Raw genomic sequence first — 21820 nt, 5'->3', positions numbered from 1 at the left:
AAAATTACAAAATTCTCACTGCACCTACCAGCGTTCTCTTGGGGGGGGAGAGCTTGTGAAACATTAATTTCACAGATATTAGAAAGGGTGTCCCCTACACATGTACAGTGTGCATGACAAAAGTTCTATCAATCCCATGTAGGAAATACCACCCCTATACCAACATGCAATATGCTCTAAAGTCATTTCAGTTTGTTTGGTTTTTTGTTTTGTTTTGTTTTGTTTTGTTTTATAGTCCAGATCACTGATGGCCATGACATTAGAATTCTCACTGCCATTCTTCTTAAGACAAATTCATTTGTGCCAAACAGAAGCATCCCACAGAGATTCTTTTCTGTCGACAGTCTAGCAAACAGAGGAGTGTGCATCCAACAGCCAGTGAGCTTCCTGCTCATTGCCCTTCCCACCCTCCCTCCTCAGAAACCACTGGAACTTACTCTTGAAGACAGCAGTCAATATTAGAGACTAAGAAGAAGGCTCTTAAGAGCTCTTGGGATTAAAGCCATCTTTCCATGGAAATGTTTGTTTGTTTGTTTGTTTGTTTTGTTTGTTTATAGTTCTGAAAGCTAGTAGTTCAGCAAGGGGTGGGTTCCAAATGGCTTCTCTTACTAGATTATTAGTGACTGCCTTCTTGCTAGAGAAGAGGGATGAAGGAGGAGGAGAGGAAATTGACTTTATAGTACACTTACTAACCTTGACCACTTTGTTAAAGCTCCTATTTTAATATTCAGTCCCATAGGGGTTCAGGACTCAAGTATGCAAAATTCAGGGTCACACTAATCAAACCATGGTATCAGATGCCCCACCTCCCACACCCCACAGCCCCCGTCACTGACCTTTTTTCTCCTGGACAGGTTCTCGGTATTTGGCCTGGGCTCTCGGGCATACCCCCATTTCTGTGCCTTTGGGCATGCAGTGGATACCCTCCTGGAGGAGCTGGGAGGGGAGAGGATTCTGAAGATGAGGGAAGGGGATGAGCTCTGCGGGCAGGAAGAAGCTTTCAGGACCTGGGCCAAGAAGGTCTTCAAGGTAGGGGACCCATTGTACCCCAGACATTCCTGTCCATGGAAGAAAATGTGGATCAGTGATGGGGCGGCTCAGCAGTAGGGTGCTTGCCTAGCATGTGAAAGGAAGGTGGGAGTGGGAAGAAAAAAAAGGGAAGGAAGAAGGGAGGAAAGGAGGAGGGAAGAGAGCAGGAAGTAAAGGAGAGAGGGAAAGAGGAGAAATGTAACGTTGAAAAGGATGAAAAAGGAGAGAGGGAGCGTAGGCAAGGAAGGGCTTTTCCCCAATGCACACAGCCAGAGACACAGCTTCAATGAGTTTGAGCAACCTTAACACACATTTTCCATTCAGGACCCTGTGGCTTTTACTTCTCTCTGTCCACTGCCCTGAATCAGTCCTCAGCAGCAGCCCCAGAAGGAAGGGTCCTGGGAAGCTTTTATCATTAAACTTGTGCAGAAGGCAAAAGGGAAAACTGAGATCCAAGGCTCTACTAGGGGGAGCTGAGTCTATGAGCTTGTTCCTGAATTTCCACCCAGACACATTTGAGAGCTGAGATGATGCGAGTTCATTCATATCTGAGAGAACTGCACTTCCTCATCTCATCAGCCAGTCTTGACTGAGCATCCCAGAGGCCAGGCCCTTGAAAGCCTCCAAACCCTGTAGCTGTCTGCTTCCTGGCCTCCCTTCACACGCCCAGCTCAGTTTCTATGACTGTAGACATTCCTTCTTGTTCATTTCATATGAATGAAACCTTAGTACCTTTACCTACTGTAAAGATTTTAAGGTTCATCTGAATTGCAGCATGTATCAGCACTTTTTCTCTCTTTGTGATCAAATAATATTCCACAGTATAATATCGTGCTTTTCTATTTTTCTGTTGATGAACATGTCAGCTGTTTTTTAATCAGCACACAGCCAGATAATAATAAACCCGATGTTTGAAAACTTTAAATTTCACTGAAAAATAGTTCTATGGTTGTTTATGTCTTAGTCTCAATTGTTTGTGAGGCTGAGGCAGGGGAATCACTTGAGCCCAAATGTCCAAGACCTTCCTGGACCTATCTCAGAAAATGTTTACTAATGGTTCTGAGCAGTAATTCATGGGGTTATTAATGTTTGCTGATAAAGAAGCTTTGAGCAAAAAGGAAACCAAAAAAAAGAAGAAAAAGAAAAAGAAATGTGTATCCAGACAGTGTGCCTTGCCTTTGTATAATTGTTTTAAATCTTTTGAAGAAGATGAAAGGAAAATCTATAGTATTTACTTTTGTTTTTAATGTTAAGCCTCTGGACATGTGGGATTTAGTAATAAATGTCATCACAGATGTTGCCATAGAAGGGAGGACCTCGAGTCACTGCTCAAAAATGTAGGGTGATGGTGGGCACATGGATGGACAGATGGGGGTAGATGGGTGGGTTATGAAAGAGTGTGTAGGTGGATGAAATATTAGGTAGAGATGGACAGATATATGGGTGACTAGAAAGGCAGACAGCTGTGTAGAAGGATGGAGGGATGGAGGGATGGTTGGCTAGTTGGATGGATGGAAGAGTTGGACAAATAGCTAGGTAGATAAAAGGATGGGTAGGCCAATGGGTGGGTAAATGGTTTGGGAGAGAGATGGTGGAAGGAAGGACAGGTATATGGCTCAATGGGTAGAGAGAGGGAGGGAGAAAAAAGGGATAAGAACAGAGAAAGCGAGGGAGGGAGACTTCCAGGCAGTGACTTGGAGTTCATGGGGAGGAGCCATCTAGGATAACTGAGGTCACCATAACTCTCCGTGGGCTGCAGGCTGCCTGTGATGTGTTCTGCGTTGGGGATGATGTCAACATCGAGAAGGCGAACAATTCCCTCATCAGCAATGACCGAAGCTGGAAGAGGAACAAGTTCCGCCTTACATACGTGGCTGAAGCTCCAGAGCTGACCCAAGGTACCTGACATTGTCTTCACGGCAGACCTTTCTAACTGTGAGAGGGTGGGGCGGAGAGCTCCCCTTCGGGGTGTGTGGGAGCAGTGGCTGCATCCTTCTGGTCTCCCTTTCAGAGAAGCCCTTGCATACACACGGGCCACACTTCTGTCCTCACATTCAGGGGACTGCCCAAGTGGGCACCTCTCTCCATTCTCACCTCCGTTCCATTCACCTTGCCATCTGGTTTGCTATCTGCAAACACCTCACCCAGCCCCACCGATGCCAGCACCCTCTTTCATCCCTTCCACTACAGAGGAAGCTCTGCAGAGGGATCTGGGGATTTGGCTCAGTTGGTAAAGTATAGGCTTTGCAGACACCAGGACCTGCGTTCAGTTCCTCAGAACCCAAGCTTTTGCCAGGCATGATAGCATGTGCCTGTAGTCCCAGCACCGGGGAAGAGGTGGCAGGAGACTCCTGGGGCCCACTAGCCTGCCAGCCTAGCCTAGCTGGCCAGATCCAGGACAGTGAGAGACCCTGCCTCAAAATATAAGCTTGTACAGCACCTAAGCGGCGGCAGCCCAGGTTGTCTGTCCTCTGGCCTATCCGCACACACTCACACACATGCAGCTGCACACACCATCACACATATACATGGATATGCATGGATGAGCATGCATATATCCAAAGCTGGAGAGGTCTTGTGGACCACTGCTTAACCCCCTCTCACAGCGACCATTATTTCTCTCTCCGCAGGTCTTTCCAACGTCCACAAAAAGCGAGTCTCAGCCGCCCGGCTCCTCAGCCGCCAAAACCTGCAGAGTCCTAAATCCAGGTAGGAGTCGGCGGCACCCCCTCTGCTCCCGGCTGCCACCCACAGCCAGGAAGGAGCACTCAGACTCCAGAGAGTGCTCTGAGCTGCTCTGAGTCCCCTTCCACCAGGTCGTAGATTCCTGCCTTCCCTTCCCCATGACCCCCAACCAGAGACTGGGACAAAGGAAAGGTGTTGCACACGCAAAGTAGATGAAGAAAATGGGCTTCAAGGTAACCTTAACCGGGGGGGGGGGGGGGGTGGGAAATAGCCAACTGTTCTCTGTGGGCAGCAGCTCCATCAGAAAGTGCTTGATCCAAGTATTTTCTTACGGTAGGGGATGCTGTCTGGAGCAACAGTTCTCAACCTGTGGGTCGTGACCCCTCTGGGGGTTGTATGACCCTTTCAGAGGGGTCCCCTAAGACCATTGGAAAACACAGACAGTCATGTTATGATCCACAACAGCGGCAAAAGTACAGTTACGAGGGAGCAACGAAATACAGCGTGAGGGGCTGTGTTAAAGAGTCACAGCGTTAGGAAGGCTGAGAACCACTGCTCTAGGGAAACGCAAAAATAAGCCCTCACCATACGGAGTGGCAATAAGCCCACCCAAAACGCCTCATTCTCTCCTCTGAGGCCCTCAGAACATTACATTATCTGTGAGTGGGTACCTGTGTATCACAGCATGCCTGGGGAGAGCAGAGGACAACCCCGGGGCGTCCACTCACACCTTCTACCTTCTTGGGGACAGGGTCTCATCACTGGTACATAAGCCGGAAGATCCGGCCCCTGGAGCTTTTGTAAACCCTCCTGTCTCTTCCTATGGGGTGCCTGGCTCACAGGAGCATGTGTTCTGTCTGCATTTGGCCTTTTGCTGTTGTTGTTTGTTGTTCGTTTGTTATTTGCTTGTTTGTTTATTTATTTATTTGCGTGTGTGCATGTGTGAGTTTCTGTGTGTGCACTGGGTAAGTGGCAGAAGAGAGTATCCCCACAAACTGGAGTTACGGATGATTGTCGGCCTCCGTGTGGGTGCTGGGAACTAAACCTGGATCCTCTGCATGGCCACCAGTGCTCTTAACCACTGTGTCACCTCTCCAGCCCTGCACATCCCGCCTTCTATGTGGGCTGTAGAGATCTGAACTCAGGTCATTAGGCTTGTGTGGTAAATGCTTTTACCCACTGAGCCATCTCTGCAGCCCTAGAAAGTATCTCACTACCCAGCACAGCCCAACATCTTACTATCTACGGTAGCCAAATGCCTTGCTGTCTGATATAAAGTGTGCTGGCCTCAGCACTTGGGGAGTTGTGGCTTTTGTTTTATGCGATGCTGGGTCTTGAGCCTGGTTGCTTATACACATTGGGGAAGCTCTGGACCCCTGAACCACATTGCACTTGACATAAAACCCACTTAGCCTATTCAGCGACACCCAAAACAGTCACTTCTTCCCGATGAAAGATTTGAACCCGTGCTTCTAAGATGTTCTCCTGATGACCTGGCTTCCTGGGCTCTGGGATTTAATCCCAGGGCTCTTAGTGTCCACTGGAGATATCAGTCTCAGACCCCATCACCAGCAGCAGACGCTACATGATCACTACCGATGCCAGTGTTGGACCAGCCCAAACAGGACATGCTAATATCACCTATCAGGCACACACTGTCCTCACTGAGCCCAGGCATCCCTCCTTTCAAAATGATCACACCCAGACTGGCTGCTCCTCCGCATCTATAAGTCATTTTTCAAGTCTTTGGGAAATTTTTTTTTCACTTTTTTCAGTGACAACCCAGGTAGATCTTTTAAATTATGTGTGTGTGTGTGTGTGTATATATATATATATATTTTTTTTTTCAGCCCTAGGCATCGACCCCAGCTCTTTCATACACAAACTGGGTCTGTGTGGCCTTAGAAACATCACTGGGTAGAGAGTAGAGAGCTGGGGAGAGATGGCTCAGTAGTTAAAAGCACTGACTGCTCTTGCAGAGGACCATGGGTCAGTTCCCAGCTCCCACATGACTATTCACAACCGTCTCTAACTCTAGCCCCAGGAGCTTTGGCTCCCTCTTCTGGCCTCCACGGGCAGCAGTGAGCATGCGTACATTCAAAACATTCATAGACAAAATAAAAACAAATGTTGGTTTGTTTTTTTTTTTTTTAAAAGTTACTTGGATGCTCTGAGTACCTTTCTCCTTCACTCTAGTATGGAAATACTGGCAGCAGGCTTGCACAAGTCGTATCTAATGCACTCTCTCTTCCACGTACCGTGCGGAGCCACCAACGCTGTTTCTCACTCACACCAGCCCAGGAAGTGAAGGATGTTAGATATGCAAAGCGACTCTGAGAAAAAGCGAGTGACTTTTTCAAGGTCACACTGACCTGGTTACTGGCTGCCACACCAAATGACTCCGCAGATGGCCTCCATCACATTTGCCAGGCTGCTGTGACCACTGAAAATGAGCCTCCTGAAGTTGCTGGCACAGTACAGGATCCATTCACAGTCCTCGTTCCTCCTAACCGCCTCATATCGGGTGCAAATTTGGCATGTGTGCTTCCTGCATGCCCTTCCATGCCTTTGATTAAAGAGGTCATTAGGGTAGAGCCCCAAGCCTCTTAAACTCTCTCTCTCAAAGATTGTCAGACATTGATGGAATACATTAGGCGCTTAATGTCTTTGAGCAATTAGTTAAATGCAGCATCAGGTACATGGAGCCATCTGATGGAGAGAGAGGTTCTAAGTGTAGAGAGGAACCATGGGCACTGGAAAGCCAGTGTGTGGTGAGTCTTCCCTGAAGCATGGTTCGGAGGCAGCAGGACACAGGCAAATGGCCTTGGAATCCACCCCTGTCTACCTCCAAGAGACCTGTCTCTAGCCTCTAGAGCTTTGAAGACGACTAAAAAGAAACATTCCAAACAAGGCTAGAAAATGGAATTGAGTTAAAACAGCTGTGAATTAGCAGAGACAGTACCGAACTGTACCCACGGGTTTAATCTCTTTAAGACAACGCCACTTTGGGGGCTGGAGCAGTAGCCCGGTAGTTAAAAGCTCTGGATGCTCTTCTAAAAACACTTAGGTCCAATGGCCAGCACCCACTTGGTGGCTCAGCTGCCTGTGACTCCAGTTCCAGGGGGCCTGGCACTTTCTTCTGGCCTCTGTGAGCCAAGGTAAGCCTGTGGTGCACAAATGTACATTCAGGCAAAACACCAAAATAACTAAATATGTTTCTAAAAGATCATGCTTCATAGAGTTTAGGGTTTTTTTTAGGTGTAATTGAGAGAAAAAGCATAACTTGCCTAGTTGCCCAGGCCAAGGCCAAAGTGGTGGCTCTCTGGCCTGGGAAAACCATACACAAGATACCACAAATGGTTCTCACCAGCAATCCTTAGCTACAAGCAAAGTACCAAGGAACCAGTCAATGGCCTTTGGAGGGTGACCCGTGCAGGGTGGCCCCCCCTCAGCCTGCCTGGGAACAAATTTTATGATAACTAGGAAAAGCACTGTGTAATGGAGTGAGTATAGACAGGGTAGAAACAGAAAGTTTTAGAAGTCGGGGTAGGAGAGAGAATGAAAGACAAATCAATTGCTAAGGAGAGTGGACTTCAGAGAAGGAAAAAGAGAAGATGCCTAGGAAGGAGAGAGCAAACCCAAGGGCACAAACAGAATTTTCAGTGCACAGAGAGGATCCCATTAGACAGATCTTTCTGTGTGAGGTGTACATGCACATGTATGTACATGTGTATAGAGACCCAAGGTGACAGACGGAAATCCCCCTCAGTCACCCTCAGCCTCACTCTTTGAGACAGCCTCTCACTGACCTGGAGGTCACCGATTCAACCAGGTGAGCCCAAGGCCCCCTCCCCTCCAGCCATAGGCTTAGGCACACACACCACCTCCTCCCCTCCCTGCTTTTTACATTTGAGGGAGAATCTGAACTCAGGCCCTCTGCTTGTGTGACAAGCATACTTACTGCAGAGCCTCAGAACCCTGTTTTGTTTTGTTTTGTTTTGTTTTTTGTTTTAGATAAGGCAGCCCAAGAAATCTTTTTTAAAATGCGAGTTGAAAAGGCTGAGCCCTCGACCTCGCAGCCTGCAGTGGCTCCTTCAGATCACAGGGGAGTCTCTGAAATCTCTGTCTGACAGATCACGAGGAGGTCCTCGGGATCCGCCCGTCACCTCTCTCAAACTCTGCAGCCATGGGCATGCATGGTAGCTCATGCCTTTAATTTTAGCACTCAAGAGGCTGAGGCAGGTGGATTATGAGTTCCTGATTGGCCTAGTGTATATGGTTCAGAGCCAGCCTGGGCTACATGGTGAGTTTGAAGGTAACTTGGACAACACAGTAAAACACTACCAGCATAAAGAAAAGATGAAGAAAAGCAACGTTTCCCATTTCCTAACACACTGTCACCTTTGCTGCACTAGACTTGTGCTCCTAAATCGCTCTGACCAGGGGTACCTGTGTGTGCACACCTCATTATGCTTATTGGACCACAGAGTGAGTGGTCACCTTTGCCCATGGCCTCCCTTACGTCACCTTTCCCACTGCTGCCACATGTCCACAGCCCTAACCCCTCTGAGATCTTGAGGTGACTTCTCGGTGAGGATAAGATGCCCTGATCTCCTCGCCCATCACTCTCTCCCAGTGCCTGAACATGTATTGACGGCTGGGCCCTGCTGAGGGCAGCTAGCTCACAGTTCTCACTACCCTTCTGGCAGGATGGATCTACTAGCTATTTGGATTTTTTTCCATTTAGTGTGGGGTGTTTGGCCATTGAAATCTCACCTGCTAACCTATCTGACCCACTGCTATACATGTTCTGTCTGTCTGCCTTTGCATATCTATCTGTGTGTGTGTGTCTGTCTGTCTGTCCGTGTGCGTGTGTTTATCTGTGTATCTGAGTACATGTAAGAGACACTCTGTATGTACGGAACAGACTGTTAGGAAAGAAAAATACAAGATCCGGATGGATACTTCTTCCAAATTGCCCTTCTCTCCCAGAGCTTCTCAATGGATCATATATAGTTTGTAGTTCACACTCATAATCTTAGCACTTGGGAGGCTTTGGTGAAAGTTCAAGGCCACATAAGGAGCTCCAGGCCAGCCTGAGCTCCAATGTGAGATCCTCTGTCTGTAAAGGGGCAGGAGGAGAGAGAAAGTGAGTGAAGGAAGGAAGGGGAATTAAAAACCATCCCAAAGCTCAGCTAACATGGGAAAATGCAGCAGAATTGAGGGTGACTGCAGTTGAGACTCAGACTGGCCAATGAGGCTCATCCTCACAGCAAAACATGGAAGACTGTCCATCCAGGCACCCCAGCCACTCATCCATGCCCAGGCAGTCACTTGGAAAGTCATCTTGTACAAAATCCCAGAAGGGGCAGAACCTGGACCCTCCTTTGAGTACCTGCTGGCCACCTTCTGTCCTCTCCTGTACTGCCCAGTCACAGACAGGGACATGAGGCTTAGAGGGAAGTACATGAGTGTCTGGGCAGCTCAGCGGGTTCAGGTTCTTGGTCTTCCTGTTGGGAACAAATCCTGATGCAGGGAAGAAAGTGGGAATTGATTTGCAAGCCTTCCACAGACTTACTGTGCTTGAGCTGCTGGCTCCTGAATTCCAGGCCTTGCAGCGCCCCCTGCTGGCTGGTGGCTTCTGCTAGACTCTTCTGTCACCAGTGGAAAGATGCTGGTGATGTCTTTGCTCCCAGGAACCAAAAGCTGGCGTGAGCTACAGAGAAAAACCAGTCATACGACATGCCCGTTGCTGACAAGCTCAGACTCCCAGAGAGGACAAGACCCCCTTGGGAGAGGAGAGCGGTGTCCCAAACCCTAGGAATACACAGGATCCCAAGTTGCCTACCATACCACAAAGAGGGTGCCATGCTTCACGATTTCCCCACCCAACATACGCACAAAGATCTGTGCCAGTTTAGCTATTTTTAATAACGGTGCCTATTCGTAGCACAAAGGGGCTATTGGTTGTGCCAAAAACAGCCCTAAATAGCAAGTGCTCTTGGTCTATTCAAGTGTGATTTACATTCGGGGAATTTGAGCTTCTCCCTCACTGAGACCAGTTGGCAAGAAGGGAAAAACAAGGTCTGGAGAGCTATGGCAGCCTGTAGCTCAGAGCGCAGACTCACCTGAGTGCAGACTCAGCCAGGTGCAGGCCCACCAGGAGCAGGCCCACCCAGGTGCAGGTCCACCCAGGTGCAGGCCCACCCAGGGACAGGCTCACCCAGGTGCAGGCCCACCCAGGGACAGGCCCACCCAGGGACAGGCTCACCCAGGTGCAGGCCCACCCAGGTGCAGGCCCACCCAGGAGCAGGCCCACCCAGGAGCAGGCCCACCCAGGGACAGGCTCACCCATGTGCAGGCCCACCCAGGTGCAGGCTCTTCTGCACACAGACTTGCCCAAGAACAGACTGGCTTGGGTACAAACTAACTCACATGGCACCATCAACCCCTGTCTAGGTCTGTAGGTATTGTGTACAATGCAGTTTATCTGCTGCAAGACAATCTTATTCACTTTCTTCTTCTCATGTGTTTACACGTATGGGGCTCATATGTGCATGTATGCCTGCATACACATGGAACCAGGTTAATGTTGGGACTCCTACTTTATTCTTTGAGGCAAAACCTCTCAGTCAAACCCAGAGCTCTCCCTGAGACTGCTGCTAGCCAATTTACCCCAGGCATCCCATGTCCCCACTGTCTGAGGCTAAAATTGCTGGCAGACTGCCAGACCCACCTGATCCTTAGTGGGTTTGGGAGATTTGAACCTTATACCCTTATTTGCAAAGCACTTTAAGCACTAAGCCATCTCCCCAGGCTCCTCTCTTCTTCTTCATCATCATCGTTATTATTGTTATTGTTTGTCACTGGGGATTGAACCCCAAGCCTCTCATAGGCTAGGCCAACACTCCACTGCTGAGCTGCAGTCCAGCACTAAGACTGGTTTTATTTTGTATGTCTGTGCACCGCGTATATATAGTGCTCAGAGCCCAGAAGAGGGGGGAGGATCCCCTGGCACTGCAGTTACAGACAAGTGTGATCCACCAGGAGGGTGCTGGGAATCGAACCCAGATCCTCTGCAAGAGCAGCCAGTGCTCTTAACTGCTGAGCCATCTCTCCAGCCCCAGCCCCAAGAGTTTTTAATGGACCCAAATAATCACACTTTGAGTATCTTATTTATTTACTAGTTGTGATTTTTTAATTCTTTGTTGATGTGAGGGATTGAACCTAGGACCTCCCACATTCAGGGGAGGTGTGAGATCTCAGGTAGTCCATGTGTTCCTTCTGTCAGAGGTAAGAAAAAAAAAACGGCTCCTTAGGGCAGATGGGAACTGGTTTCCTGAGCCCTGCAGTCTGGATTGAGCATACTTCTGAGTATATGGACTGCCTGAGACCTTACAGGCAAGGGCTGCAGCCCCAGCCATCTTTTTACTTTGTGTTTTGATTATGGGACAGGGTCTCACTAGCCTGTCCAGGCTGGTCTCGAACTCAAGAGCCAACATGCCTTAAACCTGCACAGTCCGGTCTTAGCCTCCTCAGTAGCTATAGATTTAAAGACTTCTGCTACCAGAACCAGCAAAACTTCACTGTTTTGTTTTTTGTTTTGTTTTGTTTTGTTTTGGAGACAGGGTGTCACTATGTAACCCCTAGTTGTCCTGGAACTCAGTCTGGAGACCAGTCTAGAGTCCAACTCATAAAGATCCACCTGCCTCTGCCTCCCCAGTGCCAGGATTAAAGGTGATCACTATCACATCTGGCCAAAAATTTATTCTTTAAAAAAAAATATATAATTTATTTATGCAGATGAGTGTTTAACCTGCATGTATGCCTGTGCGTCACTCACACGCCTGGAACTGGGGGAGGCCAGAACTGGGCATCAGATCCCCTTGGAACCGGAGATGGAGATGGCTATAAGCTACCGTGTGGGTGCCAGGAACCAAATCTAGGTCCTCTGCAAGAGCAGCCAGTGTTCTCAACTACTGAGCCAACTCTCCAGCCCCAAGAATTGTTGTTTTGGCGTTTTTTTTTTAAGTTTTATTTTATTATATATGTGTAGCTGTTTTGCCTGTGTGTGTATCTGTGTGCCATGTCCATGCAGTACTCAGAAGAAGAAATCCTATTACCTTGGAACTGGAGTCACAGGTGATTGTGAGCTGACACATGAGTACTGGGAACTGAACCTGCATCCTCTGAAAAAGCAGCAAGAGTTCTTAACCACTGAGCCATCTCAGCCCCAAGAATTTGTCCTTGAAGCAGCTGGTCAGTGTGGTCCTCCCGTACTCGAAACACACAAACGCATGCAGAAGGCGTGACCAGGCGCACAGATTTTTGCCAGGGCCCTTCACTCTCACACACTGATTCGTCAACACATGAGAGGCCCTGAGCCTCCTCCGGCCCTTCCTTATTCTAAAATGTGGACCTAGTTTGCAAAAGAGAATGGGAGGATCAGTGAGAGGGCTCCGTGGGTAAAGGCACTTGCTGCCAAGCGTGACAACCTGAGTTCCGTCCCCAAGACCGAGAGCAGGAAAGAACCAATTCCCTTAAGTCGTCCTCTGACCTCTGCACATGTCCATGAAAGCACATGCTGCCACCACCACCATGTGTGTGCACATGTGCACACACAAACACTCATAAAATGTGAGAAATAGAAACAGACATCCTGCCTGTAGCTACAGTAAGCTGCTTGCTCCTGAGAGATCCTGATCGCTGTTAAGGACATCATGGCTAGCAACTAGCAGCTAGTTAGGCCTGGAAGCCTGAAGTGTCTTCATTTGGCAAGGACTTGGGACATACTATGTGCCAGCCACTGTCATGGGGCAGGAGGAAACACAGCCAAAATAGACAAATGTCCTGTGTCACAGTGTTCCTATTATCCTAGAATATATCACCAGCCACAGAAAGAAAGATGCTATTGGAATGGAGGAAAGAGGTATAAGCAGGAAGCTATGGGAACAGATACATCTCGGACAAAATAGCAGGTTGTGGCAGCACTCGGGGCTTGGGGAATGAGAAGGGACCAACATGGAAAACTGAGCTGGGAACCCCAGAAAGGCCGTAAGAGCTTGGGGGCTTGCCCCAAGAAGGGAGTGGAGATAGAGGTGAGCCATCACATGTGTGATGCCCCGGTCCAGGACCTGGCTGTTGGCTCTGTGATGGGGAGCTGACCAGCGAGCTTGGCAAAAGCTGTGGGGTGAGGGTGAGGCCAGCACCTCACCATGTCAAAGCCAGGGAGCTTGGAAGGAGGGTATCTACAGACAACAGAGACAGACCAAGGGCAAATTAGGGCCAGGGTGGTGGTCTCTGTCCCACGATCTCCATGTTTCCTGCAGCCGGTCAACCATCTTTGTACGTCTCCACACCAATGGAAATCAAGAGCTGCAGTACCAGCCAGGGGACCACCTGGGTGTCTTCCCTGGTAACCACGAGGACCTCGTGAACGCCCTCATCGAGCGACTAGAGGATGCGCCTCCAGCCAACCACATGGTGAAGGTGGAGATGCTGGAGGAGAGGAACACGGCTCTGGGTGAGGCTCCCAGCGGTACCTGCTAGAAGGGCTGGGAGGGTCTCAGAGCCAGGTGAGCAGAGCAGCTGCCGGGGCAAGGGTGGCCTGTCCGTGTCGGCTTCCTACCTCACTCCAGCCAGTGAAAGTGTCTGCAGCAGCCTCTACCCCTCCTTCACTTCCTTCTCTCTTTCCACTTCCTCCCCTCTCTTCCTCCCTCCTTTCCATCCTTCCTTTCTTCCTTCCTCCTCTTCCTCTTTCCCTTCCTCCCTCTTCTTACTTTCTATGTAGAATAGGCTGACTTCCAACTTTCAGTTGTCCCGCCTCAGCCTCCCGAGTGCTAGGATGGCAGACACAAACAACCACCTGGTTTGAAGAACCTCCAAAGCCAGTGGGTCTCCAAGCTTCTCCTTTACTTCAATAGATACGGCTCCAGCCTCCAGTACAAGTAGCTGTGGTGGCCATGCCTGACAGCCTGTGATGCCATGAACTGTCACCTTTATAGGGGAGCACACTAGAACATGAAAATGGCATGCCTTCTGTCAAGGCCTTCCTGCAAATCCTCAGAGCCTCTGTGAGGAGGCATGCCTCCCTTAGTGAACCCAACCCAATATAGTTCTCTGTGTTAGACCAGAATTTCCATCTCATCTTGAATTGATGATGGGGCAAGAGCTCATGGCTGGAAGGGACATGGAGGCAGAATAGCCTTTCTCTTCCATAGAGGGAGGATTCCAGGACCTCCTAGAAGATAGCAGAATCCAAACATGCCTAAGACCCTTAGAGAAAAGCCACTGTATTCACAGAGCACTTACGCACACTGTCATACTTACATATCACTTATGTGAATCCTTTGTACTTTAAACCCTTTCTAGATGGCTTACCCAATGTAAATACTGTATGTTAGCTCCACTATAGTTTTTAGGGATGGCGGCAAGAAAAAAAAATGTCTACACGGTTCAGTACAGATGATTGCTTTCTCCTTCATGGCTTTCATTTCAATGCACTAAATGCAGAAGCCATGGACCTGGAGAGCCAGGGTACAGCATAGTTTGGACAAGGTGTAAGGCCAGAATTCCTGCCTTCACACATGAAAGCTATGTGGCCTTGGACAGATTCCTAGGCCTCTCTGTGCTTCCTTTTCCACACCTGGAGAGATGCCTATTGTGAGGACTAAGTGACCAGAGCCTCACCCCCTCTGTGCCTCCCCAGGTGTCATCAGTAATTGGAAGGATGAGCCTCGCCTCCCACCCTGCACCATCTTCCAGGCCTTCAAGTACTACCTGGACATCACCACGCCACCCACTCCCCTGCAGCTGCAGCAGTTCGCCTCCCTGGCCACCAATGAGAAAGAGAAGCAGCGGTTGCTGGTCCTCAGCAAGGTGGGTCTTGGGAGCCCTGCAATGCCTGGGCTTCAAGAAGCAATGAAAATGCTCTTCCAAGTGTTTGCATCAAGTGGCAGTCTTGAGCAGGGGGCGTGTCCTCATTTGCATATGGCCACCATATTGGCTTGTCCCATCTGTCTCCCAGGCTCTAAAGCTCGGCATATGAAGAGCAGCTCCTCTTGAAACTCAGCAGCTGGCTACCACAGGCATTGCTATAATAACTCTTACCACCTTCCTTTGTTATTTGGAGCACTTTTCAGCATCATCTTAACCGATACAAGAAAGAAAGGGAAGCAGAGACCCTCCTGGTGGGTTTACAGACAGGATCAGTTCTGGTAGTGGTGACAATAGTGGTTTCTTGTACAAAAAAAGACTGCTAAATAAGAGACCTATGGTGATTAGATGAACCCAACAGGTTCACTACCACCCTTGCCTAGTCACCATGAAGGTGCCTGCCCAAGTTGCTGCCCAGCCTTGCTCAGTAGGGCATCTAGGGTACAGCCCTGGGAAGCCCTGAGTTCAATCCCCAGGACCACATAAACTAGATTTGGTGCTGCATGCCTGTTATCTCAGCACTTAGGACATGGAAGCAGAAGGATCAGGAGATCAAAGTCACCTTTAGCTACACTGAGAGTTTTATGCCAGCCTGACATGCATGAGACACTGTCTTTAAACATTTTTTTTTAAGGCAAGATGGCTTCATGTGTAAAGGTACCTGCTCACAAGTCCAACAGCCTAGTTCCGTTCAGTCCCTGGGTCCCACACGGTGGAAGAAAAACCTACTCCTGAAAATTGTCCTCTAACCTCCACTTGCATGTGCAAACACACACACACACACACACACACACACCTACACACCTATCTATGCACACAAAAAATAAAAAATGTAGGCTGGAAAGATGTCTCAGTGCTTTACAGCACTGGCTGCTTTTTTCTTTTTCTTTTTCTTTTTTTTTTTTTTTTTTTTTGGTTTCTCTGTGTAGCCTCAGCTATCCTGGACTCACTTTGTAGACCAGCCTGGCTTTGAACTCACAGCTATCTGACTGCCTCTGCCTCCCTGAGTGCTGGGATTATAAGCGTGCATCACCATGCCCAGCTACTGAATTGGCTGCTCTTGCAGAGGACCAGAGGACCAAGGTTTTATCCCCAGAACCCACATGGCACTTCACAACTCTAGTTTCAGGGAATCAGGTGACCTCTTTTGACCTCTGGAATCACCATGCAAACTTACTGTATACATACATGCATTGATGAAAACATTAACACATAAAGTAAGTAAATCTAAATTTAAGAAAATTAATATCACTTAAACAATGAAGACACCTACCCAGGTGAACAACCCAGCACAGCCTTTCCCAGTGAGGGGAAGGTCTCCTTCGCGGGAAGCACGCCCCCAGCAGAGGCCGCTTCCTTTGCTATCTAAGAAGGGGGACTGGGTGTTGGGTAGCAAGGGAGAGGCTCATTAGCAAGTGCATATTATCAAGAAATGTGAAAATAAACACCAGACGGCAGCTAGGACTCTGAAGTGGGGAGCTGGAGACAGATGGCATGAGAGGCCGGCATCGCATCCCAAGCTCAGTGGGACGTCATAATTTTTAGAATATGCTAGAGACGTGTGATTATTGGGGGTGGGCTGAGTATGGGGAAGAAACATTTTGCATAGTATTCTTTCAGAGAAAGTTTCATATAAACTCCATTTCTTCCTAAAGGCACAACATCTCCAAGACAAGATAAATGAGTGGGATTTATTTGTTGTTGTTGTTGTTGTTGTTGTTATTATTATTATTATTATTATTATTATTATTATTATTACTACTACTACTTCTATTGTTGTCCAAAACACGTATAAGAGAGAAAATGGGCCTGGGAGGGAATAGTCAGACTACAAAGCAAAGCTGACCCCAGAGAAAAAGAAAGTGAGGGGGGTTAGATGGAAGTGTCCCAGCTTGCAATGTGATTTCCGAAAAAATGGCCAAGGTCCTTGGGGGGATCCTAGAGCCAAAGTCATGGTTCCCTAGAAGAGGTCACCTTGGCATGTGTCAGGAGCTTGACCACCCTGAAGGAATTGACGCCCAGCAGCAGCACAGCTGCCTAAAGTCACTTTCAGGTGACTTTTTCACCGGCAGGAGGAAGTCAGGTGTAAGTGAATGCTTATTCTGAGTCTTCCACTGGAGGCTCTTGCTCAGGAGCCCTCTGTTGTGTTCTGAATGTGAAATAATAGGCTGGAGAGTTTGCTCAGCAGTTAAGAGAACTTACTGCTCTTCTGCAGACCCAAGTTTGGTTCCCAGCACTCACATCAGACTGCTCACAACTGTTAAAACTCCAGCTCCAGAGAATTTGGACCTCTAGCCTCTGCCGACACCTGCACACAAGTGGACATTCTCACATGTAGACATTAACACACACACACACACACACACACACACACTGCATAATTAAAAAAAATAAAAATAAATCTTTGAATGTGCAGGGTCCCCCCAGGGCTCCTGCACTTGGTCCCCCACTGGTGGCACTGTTTGAGAAGGTCATGGGACTCTTAATGGGCAGGGCCCCCCTGGAAGAAAGTGGGTCATTAGGGGTAGGCCTTGAGGTCTCATAGCAGCCACACACCCCTGTTCATTCTCCACTTCACTCCTGCTGTGCAGGGGGGCGGCCGCCTCGTGTTCCTGAAACCACTTGTCCACCATGATTGGCAGCATTCCCTTGAATCATAAACCAAAACAAAGCCGCCTTCCTTTAGGTCGCTTCTGGTTGTATATTCAGACACAGCAGCAAGAGAAAGTCAGTAATGGAGCCTCCAGCAACTGCAGGCCACTGAGGCTCTGCATCTGAAATAGATTCCTTTAAAAATACCATTATCAGGGCTGGAGAGATGGCTCAGCAGTTAAGAGAACTTGCTCTTCTCAAAAAGACTGCCTTCAGTTCTCAGCATCCACTCACAACCTGTAATTCCAACCTGTAATCAAAACTGCCTATTAATTCCAGCTCCAGGGAACCTGATGTGCTCTTCTTGCCTCTGCAAGCACCCACACACATGTACACATATAGACACAAACACAGACACAGACACATAAATAATTTAAAGTGATTTTTTTACATGTAAAAAATATTTTCTTAGATGCTTTTCTCCTTTTTATAATTTTTAGTTTTAGTTTTTAGAATTTTTATTTTTTCCCTCATCTCCTCCCAATCATACCCTCCATCTCTCTTCCTTCCTATACCCTTCCCCTAGTCCACTGAAAAGGGGAGTCCTCCTCCCTTACCATCTGACCATAGCTTATCAAGTCTCATCAGGACTGCCTGGATCCTCTCCCTCTGTGGCCTGGCAAGGCTGAGTAGCCAGGGAGAAGTGATCAAAAGAGCAGGCAACCTGCCCCTGCTCCCAAGACACAAAATGTGTGTGGCAGTCAGGGACTGGTATGCTAGCTACAGGCTACCCTCCTAGCTCAGATGCACAGCCTAGTCCCAGCATACCAGGACTCTTCAGTGGCCTCATCTGAGAAATGGGATGATAAATAGCTGCTACAGGGTGAATGTCTATGACCCCTAGAGTTCTCCCATCAAAATTAAACTCCCTCAGTTAGGTTTGATGTGTCACTTAACAAGGAGATGGCATTAAGGGGTAGGGACTGGGCTGGGAATACAGGTTGATGGTTGGAGGCTGGAGTGCGCACAAGGCTCTCTGAATTTGATCACTAGGACTGGCACAATTGGAGGGGGGCAGAGAGAGGAGGGAGGCAAAGGAATAAAGGAAGGAAGAAGACGGAGGGGAGGAAGAAAGAAGGAAGAGGACAAGGAGGAAGGAAAGAAGGAAGGGGGGCCTTTTGCAAAGCAGTTGAGTCAAGGGTTCTGACCTCTTAGATTGGATGAATATTTTTTATAAAAATAAACCAGAAAAACTGCCTCCCCCTTCTGCCATGTTGGGACACGTAGCTGGCACCACCTATGCACAGTAGGTCCCCCACCCCAGACACCAGATCTGCTGGTGCCCCAACCATGAACCTGCCAGTCAGGAATGATAGCTTTCTATTGAGCAAATTAACCAACCTTGGGTACTTCAGGATACCTACGGCCATCTCTGTGACCAAATGCCCAGTAAGAGGCAACTTAAGGCAAGAAAGGCTTTCTTGGGCTTACAGTTCACAGGGTGCAGCCATCATAGCAGAGCAGGTTTGGCCGCAGTCACAAGAGGCAGCGGGTCACACAGCAGCTGTAATCAGGAAGCAGAGAGTGAACAGGAAGTAGGACTGGACTATAAAACCTGATGGCCCGCCCCCAATGACTCACTTCCTCCCAGTAGGTCCCGCCTTCTAAAGACTCCACAGCCTCCCAAACCAGTACTACCCACTGAGAACCAAGTATGCGAACACATGAGCCTGTGGGAAACAGTTCACATTTGAAGCGCAACCATTAAAAGTCCATCTATTTCAAAGCCAGAGCTGCATGACCCCACTGGTGGTTCTGGACATCCTCGGGTTGGTTCACCTCTTCCCTGGATCCCCTCCAGGCACCACCAGTAATCTGAGACCTGGACTGAAGCCCCTCTCTGTTCTCTCTTGCCTCAGGGGCTGCAGGAATACGAGGAGTGGAAATGGGGTAAGAACCCCACCATGGTGGAGGTGCTGGAGGAATTCCCGTCCATCCAGATGCCGGCCACGCTTCTCCTCACACAGCTGTCGCTGCTGCAGCCCAGTTACTATTCTATCAGCTCCTCTCCTGACATGTACCCCGACGAGGTGCACCTCACTGTGGCCATTGTCTCCTACCACACCAGAGGTGCGCATTCGGGGAAGTGCTGGCTGGGAGACCCTTGGGTCTGCATTTTCCCCTCAGGGTGTCTGGAGGTCTGTCCCTGAACTGCCTGGGGATCGGGTCCTTGCAGGACAAGAACCTGCTCTGATTCGCTCCATCCTCTCCGACCCCAAGTGGCACCGAGAACAGGCCGCCCCCACCCTGCCTACCCTACTGTGCAGTGCTCGCAGGGGCATCAAACAGGCCTAGCTGGAGCTAAATAACACAAGGACCACTACAGTGTGCTCCCTTATGATCGAGTAATCGAAGTCTGCAGTGCTTAGAGGCTCTGAAACCGAGGTGGACAGGCCATTCAGAGCTCCTGACCAGGGCCCTCGAGCGGACCAGGTCTGAGTAGTCACAACCAGAGCCATCCAAACCCTGAGCATGTGCCAACCTTAGCTCACTCTGGTTGTGCTGGCCCCACTTCCTCTTCTGAGGTAGGGATCCAGAGCTGGAACTCCAAGGCACACGGCTTGGTATTGAGCTGGGAGGCATTTCACTGGGGGATGAGGGTGGGGCTGGGGCTGGAAAAGGGAGCCAGTGACTGGCATGATGAGATAGGCCATTTACTCATTCTGTTAGATGGGGAAGGACCGATTCACCACGGGGTGTGCTCCTCCTGGCTCAACCGAATACAGGCTGATGACGTAGTCCCCTGCTTCGTGAGAGGGTGAGTGGCTGGTGAGGAATAGGTGCATGTCCCCCATCAACGCGTTGACGCCATGCATTGGAGTGTATGCAGGACCAGCCTGAAGGGCTCTAGATAGAGAGCAGGTGAGGAAGGGTTAACACCGCTCTCCTGAATCGTTCTGAGTTGTTAGGGAGAAGGGATCAAGGGACACACAGCCAGCTGGGTATCCCGGTAATAAGTACTTATACAAGACCTTCCCAGGCTGTACAGACCCGTGAGCATTCTATCCTTAAAGACGTAACAACCCAAAACCTCTTCAGACATCATCAGATGCCGTTAAGGTGGCAGGCAGGAAGATATACCAGGTTGACATTTTTTTTTCATTTTTATTTATCTCTGTGTGTGTGTGCGCGTGTGTGTTATGTAAATGTGAGCACACACATGAAGGTCATAGGACAGCCTCATCAAGTCAGTTCTCCTCTTTCCCCTTCACATACTCTTTGAGGCACTGGTTGCCTGCCTTCCCCCTCCCCCATTAAAGACTTCATGGATGACAAGAGGCCAGTTCTCAAGAGTGGAACAGAGAGTTAAAATCAGGGGCTGAGGCGACGGCTCAGTGGGGCAGGTGCCTGGTGTGCAAATGTGAGGATCTGAAGTCGAATCCCCAGTGCCCTCTTAAAAGCCAGGCAAGAGTCAGGTGGGGTGACTCATGTCTGTAACCCCAGTGATGGGTTGGGGAGGCAGAGATGAATGGATCCGCAGACCTCACTGCTAGCTAGCCCAGGTGAACCAGCGAGCTCCTGGACCAGTGAAAAAACCTGGGTCAAAAAATAAAGTGGGTACTGGGGTTTCAACAAGTTGCTAGTAGGAGTCCAGGGTGGCACTTGAAGCCCCACAGTGCACACAGTAGCTCCCCACTAGAGCCCACCCCCATCCCCAGAGCTCACAGAAAATCCAGGTTAGCTGGGCCTTATTGTCTGTGGGACTTAGCCTGGAGATAAGTGGTAGGGACTGGAAAAAGAGCCAAACTCCAACAACCTTACTTTTTTAATCCCTCTAATCTGTGAATTCTCATCACTCTGAAAGGAAGCCCATGGTCCCATCAGTCTCTCAAACGTGGCTACGTGGGCTACCCTGGGCTCCATCATGGAGGCTGGAGCGGCACGTGGCAAAGCTTTTGTCTCTTCTTTGTCCAGTGCTCCTAGCTTCCACCTGCCTCGAAACCCCCAGGTCCCTTGCATCCTGGTTGGCCCAGGCACCGGCATCGCGCCCTTCCGAAGCTTCTGGCAACAGCGACAATTTGACATCCAACACAAAGGTACATATGGTCCAGGGGCCACTGACCTCTGACACAGAGGAAGATGGAGGGGCCCTGCTCCACCTCACTGCCTGGGGAAGGAAGAGGAGGGGATGCCGCACTGATGTGGCCACAGGTGCTGTATGATCAGCCCACCCAAGCAGACCAGCCTGTCCCAGGGACCTGAAGTCTCATCTTCAGAGGGTATCTTCTTGACTTAAGAAGCCCAGTATTTCACCAAGGATAAGCACGTGTCCTTATCAAATGGATTTGTACGTGTGAGACTGCCTTGTGAACTGTCCCAAGAACAGGCCTTGCTGTGTGAGATGAGGATCAGGTTTGGGAGAAGGAGGGAAAGGACCCCAGCTTCAGCCTCATCATACAAACAAGGAGTCCAACAGTACAAGACAGAAGGACAACACAAATCCAAATTAAAAGCTAGACCACCTGTGCTAGCTCATGTCTTTAACCCCAGGACTCAGAGGCAAATGGATCCCTGTGAC

The 21820-nt window shown here is 49.2% G+C and overlaps 1 protein-coding gene across 1 annotated transcript; it reads left to right on the top strand.

The window, feature by feature from the left end:
• Positions 1-854: 854 nt before the first annotated feature.
• On the top strand, positions 855-21338 carry LOC129684137 (nitric oxide synthase, brain-like; the record flags this gene model as incomplete). Its single annotated transcript, XM_055617210.1, has 8 exons — positions 855-1029; positions 2789-2927; positions 3660-3738; positions 13044-13237; positions 14423-14592; positions 19161-19371; positions 19972-20059; positions 21217-21338. Coding segments are annotated over 8 exons (1178 nt in total), but the record flags the coding sequence as incomplete, so codon positions are not given.
• Positions 21339-21820: the final 482 nt, after the last annotated feature.

Source organism: Psammomys obesus, unplaced genomic scaffold (assembly GCF_907164565.1).
Source record: "Psammomys obesus unplaced genomic scaffold, mPsaObe1.curated_primary_1811, whole genome shotgun sequence".
In the NCBI taxonomy this organism is placed as follows: domain Eukaryota; kingdom Metazoa; phylum Chordata; class Mammalia; order Rodentia; family Muridae; genus Psammomys; species Psammomys obesus.
The sequence above is the reverse complement of the archived record's forward strand: the minus strand, read 5'-3'. Positions and strand labels throughout refer to the sequence as shown.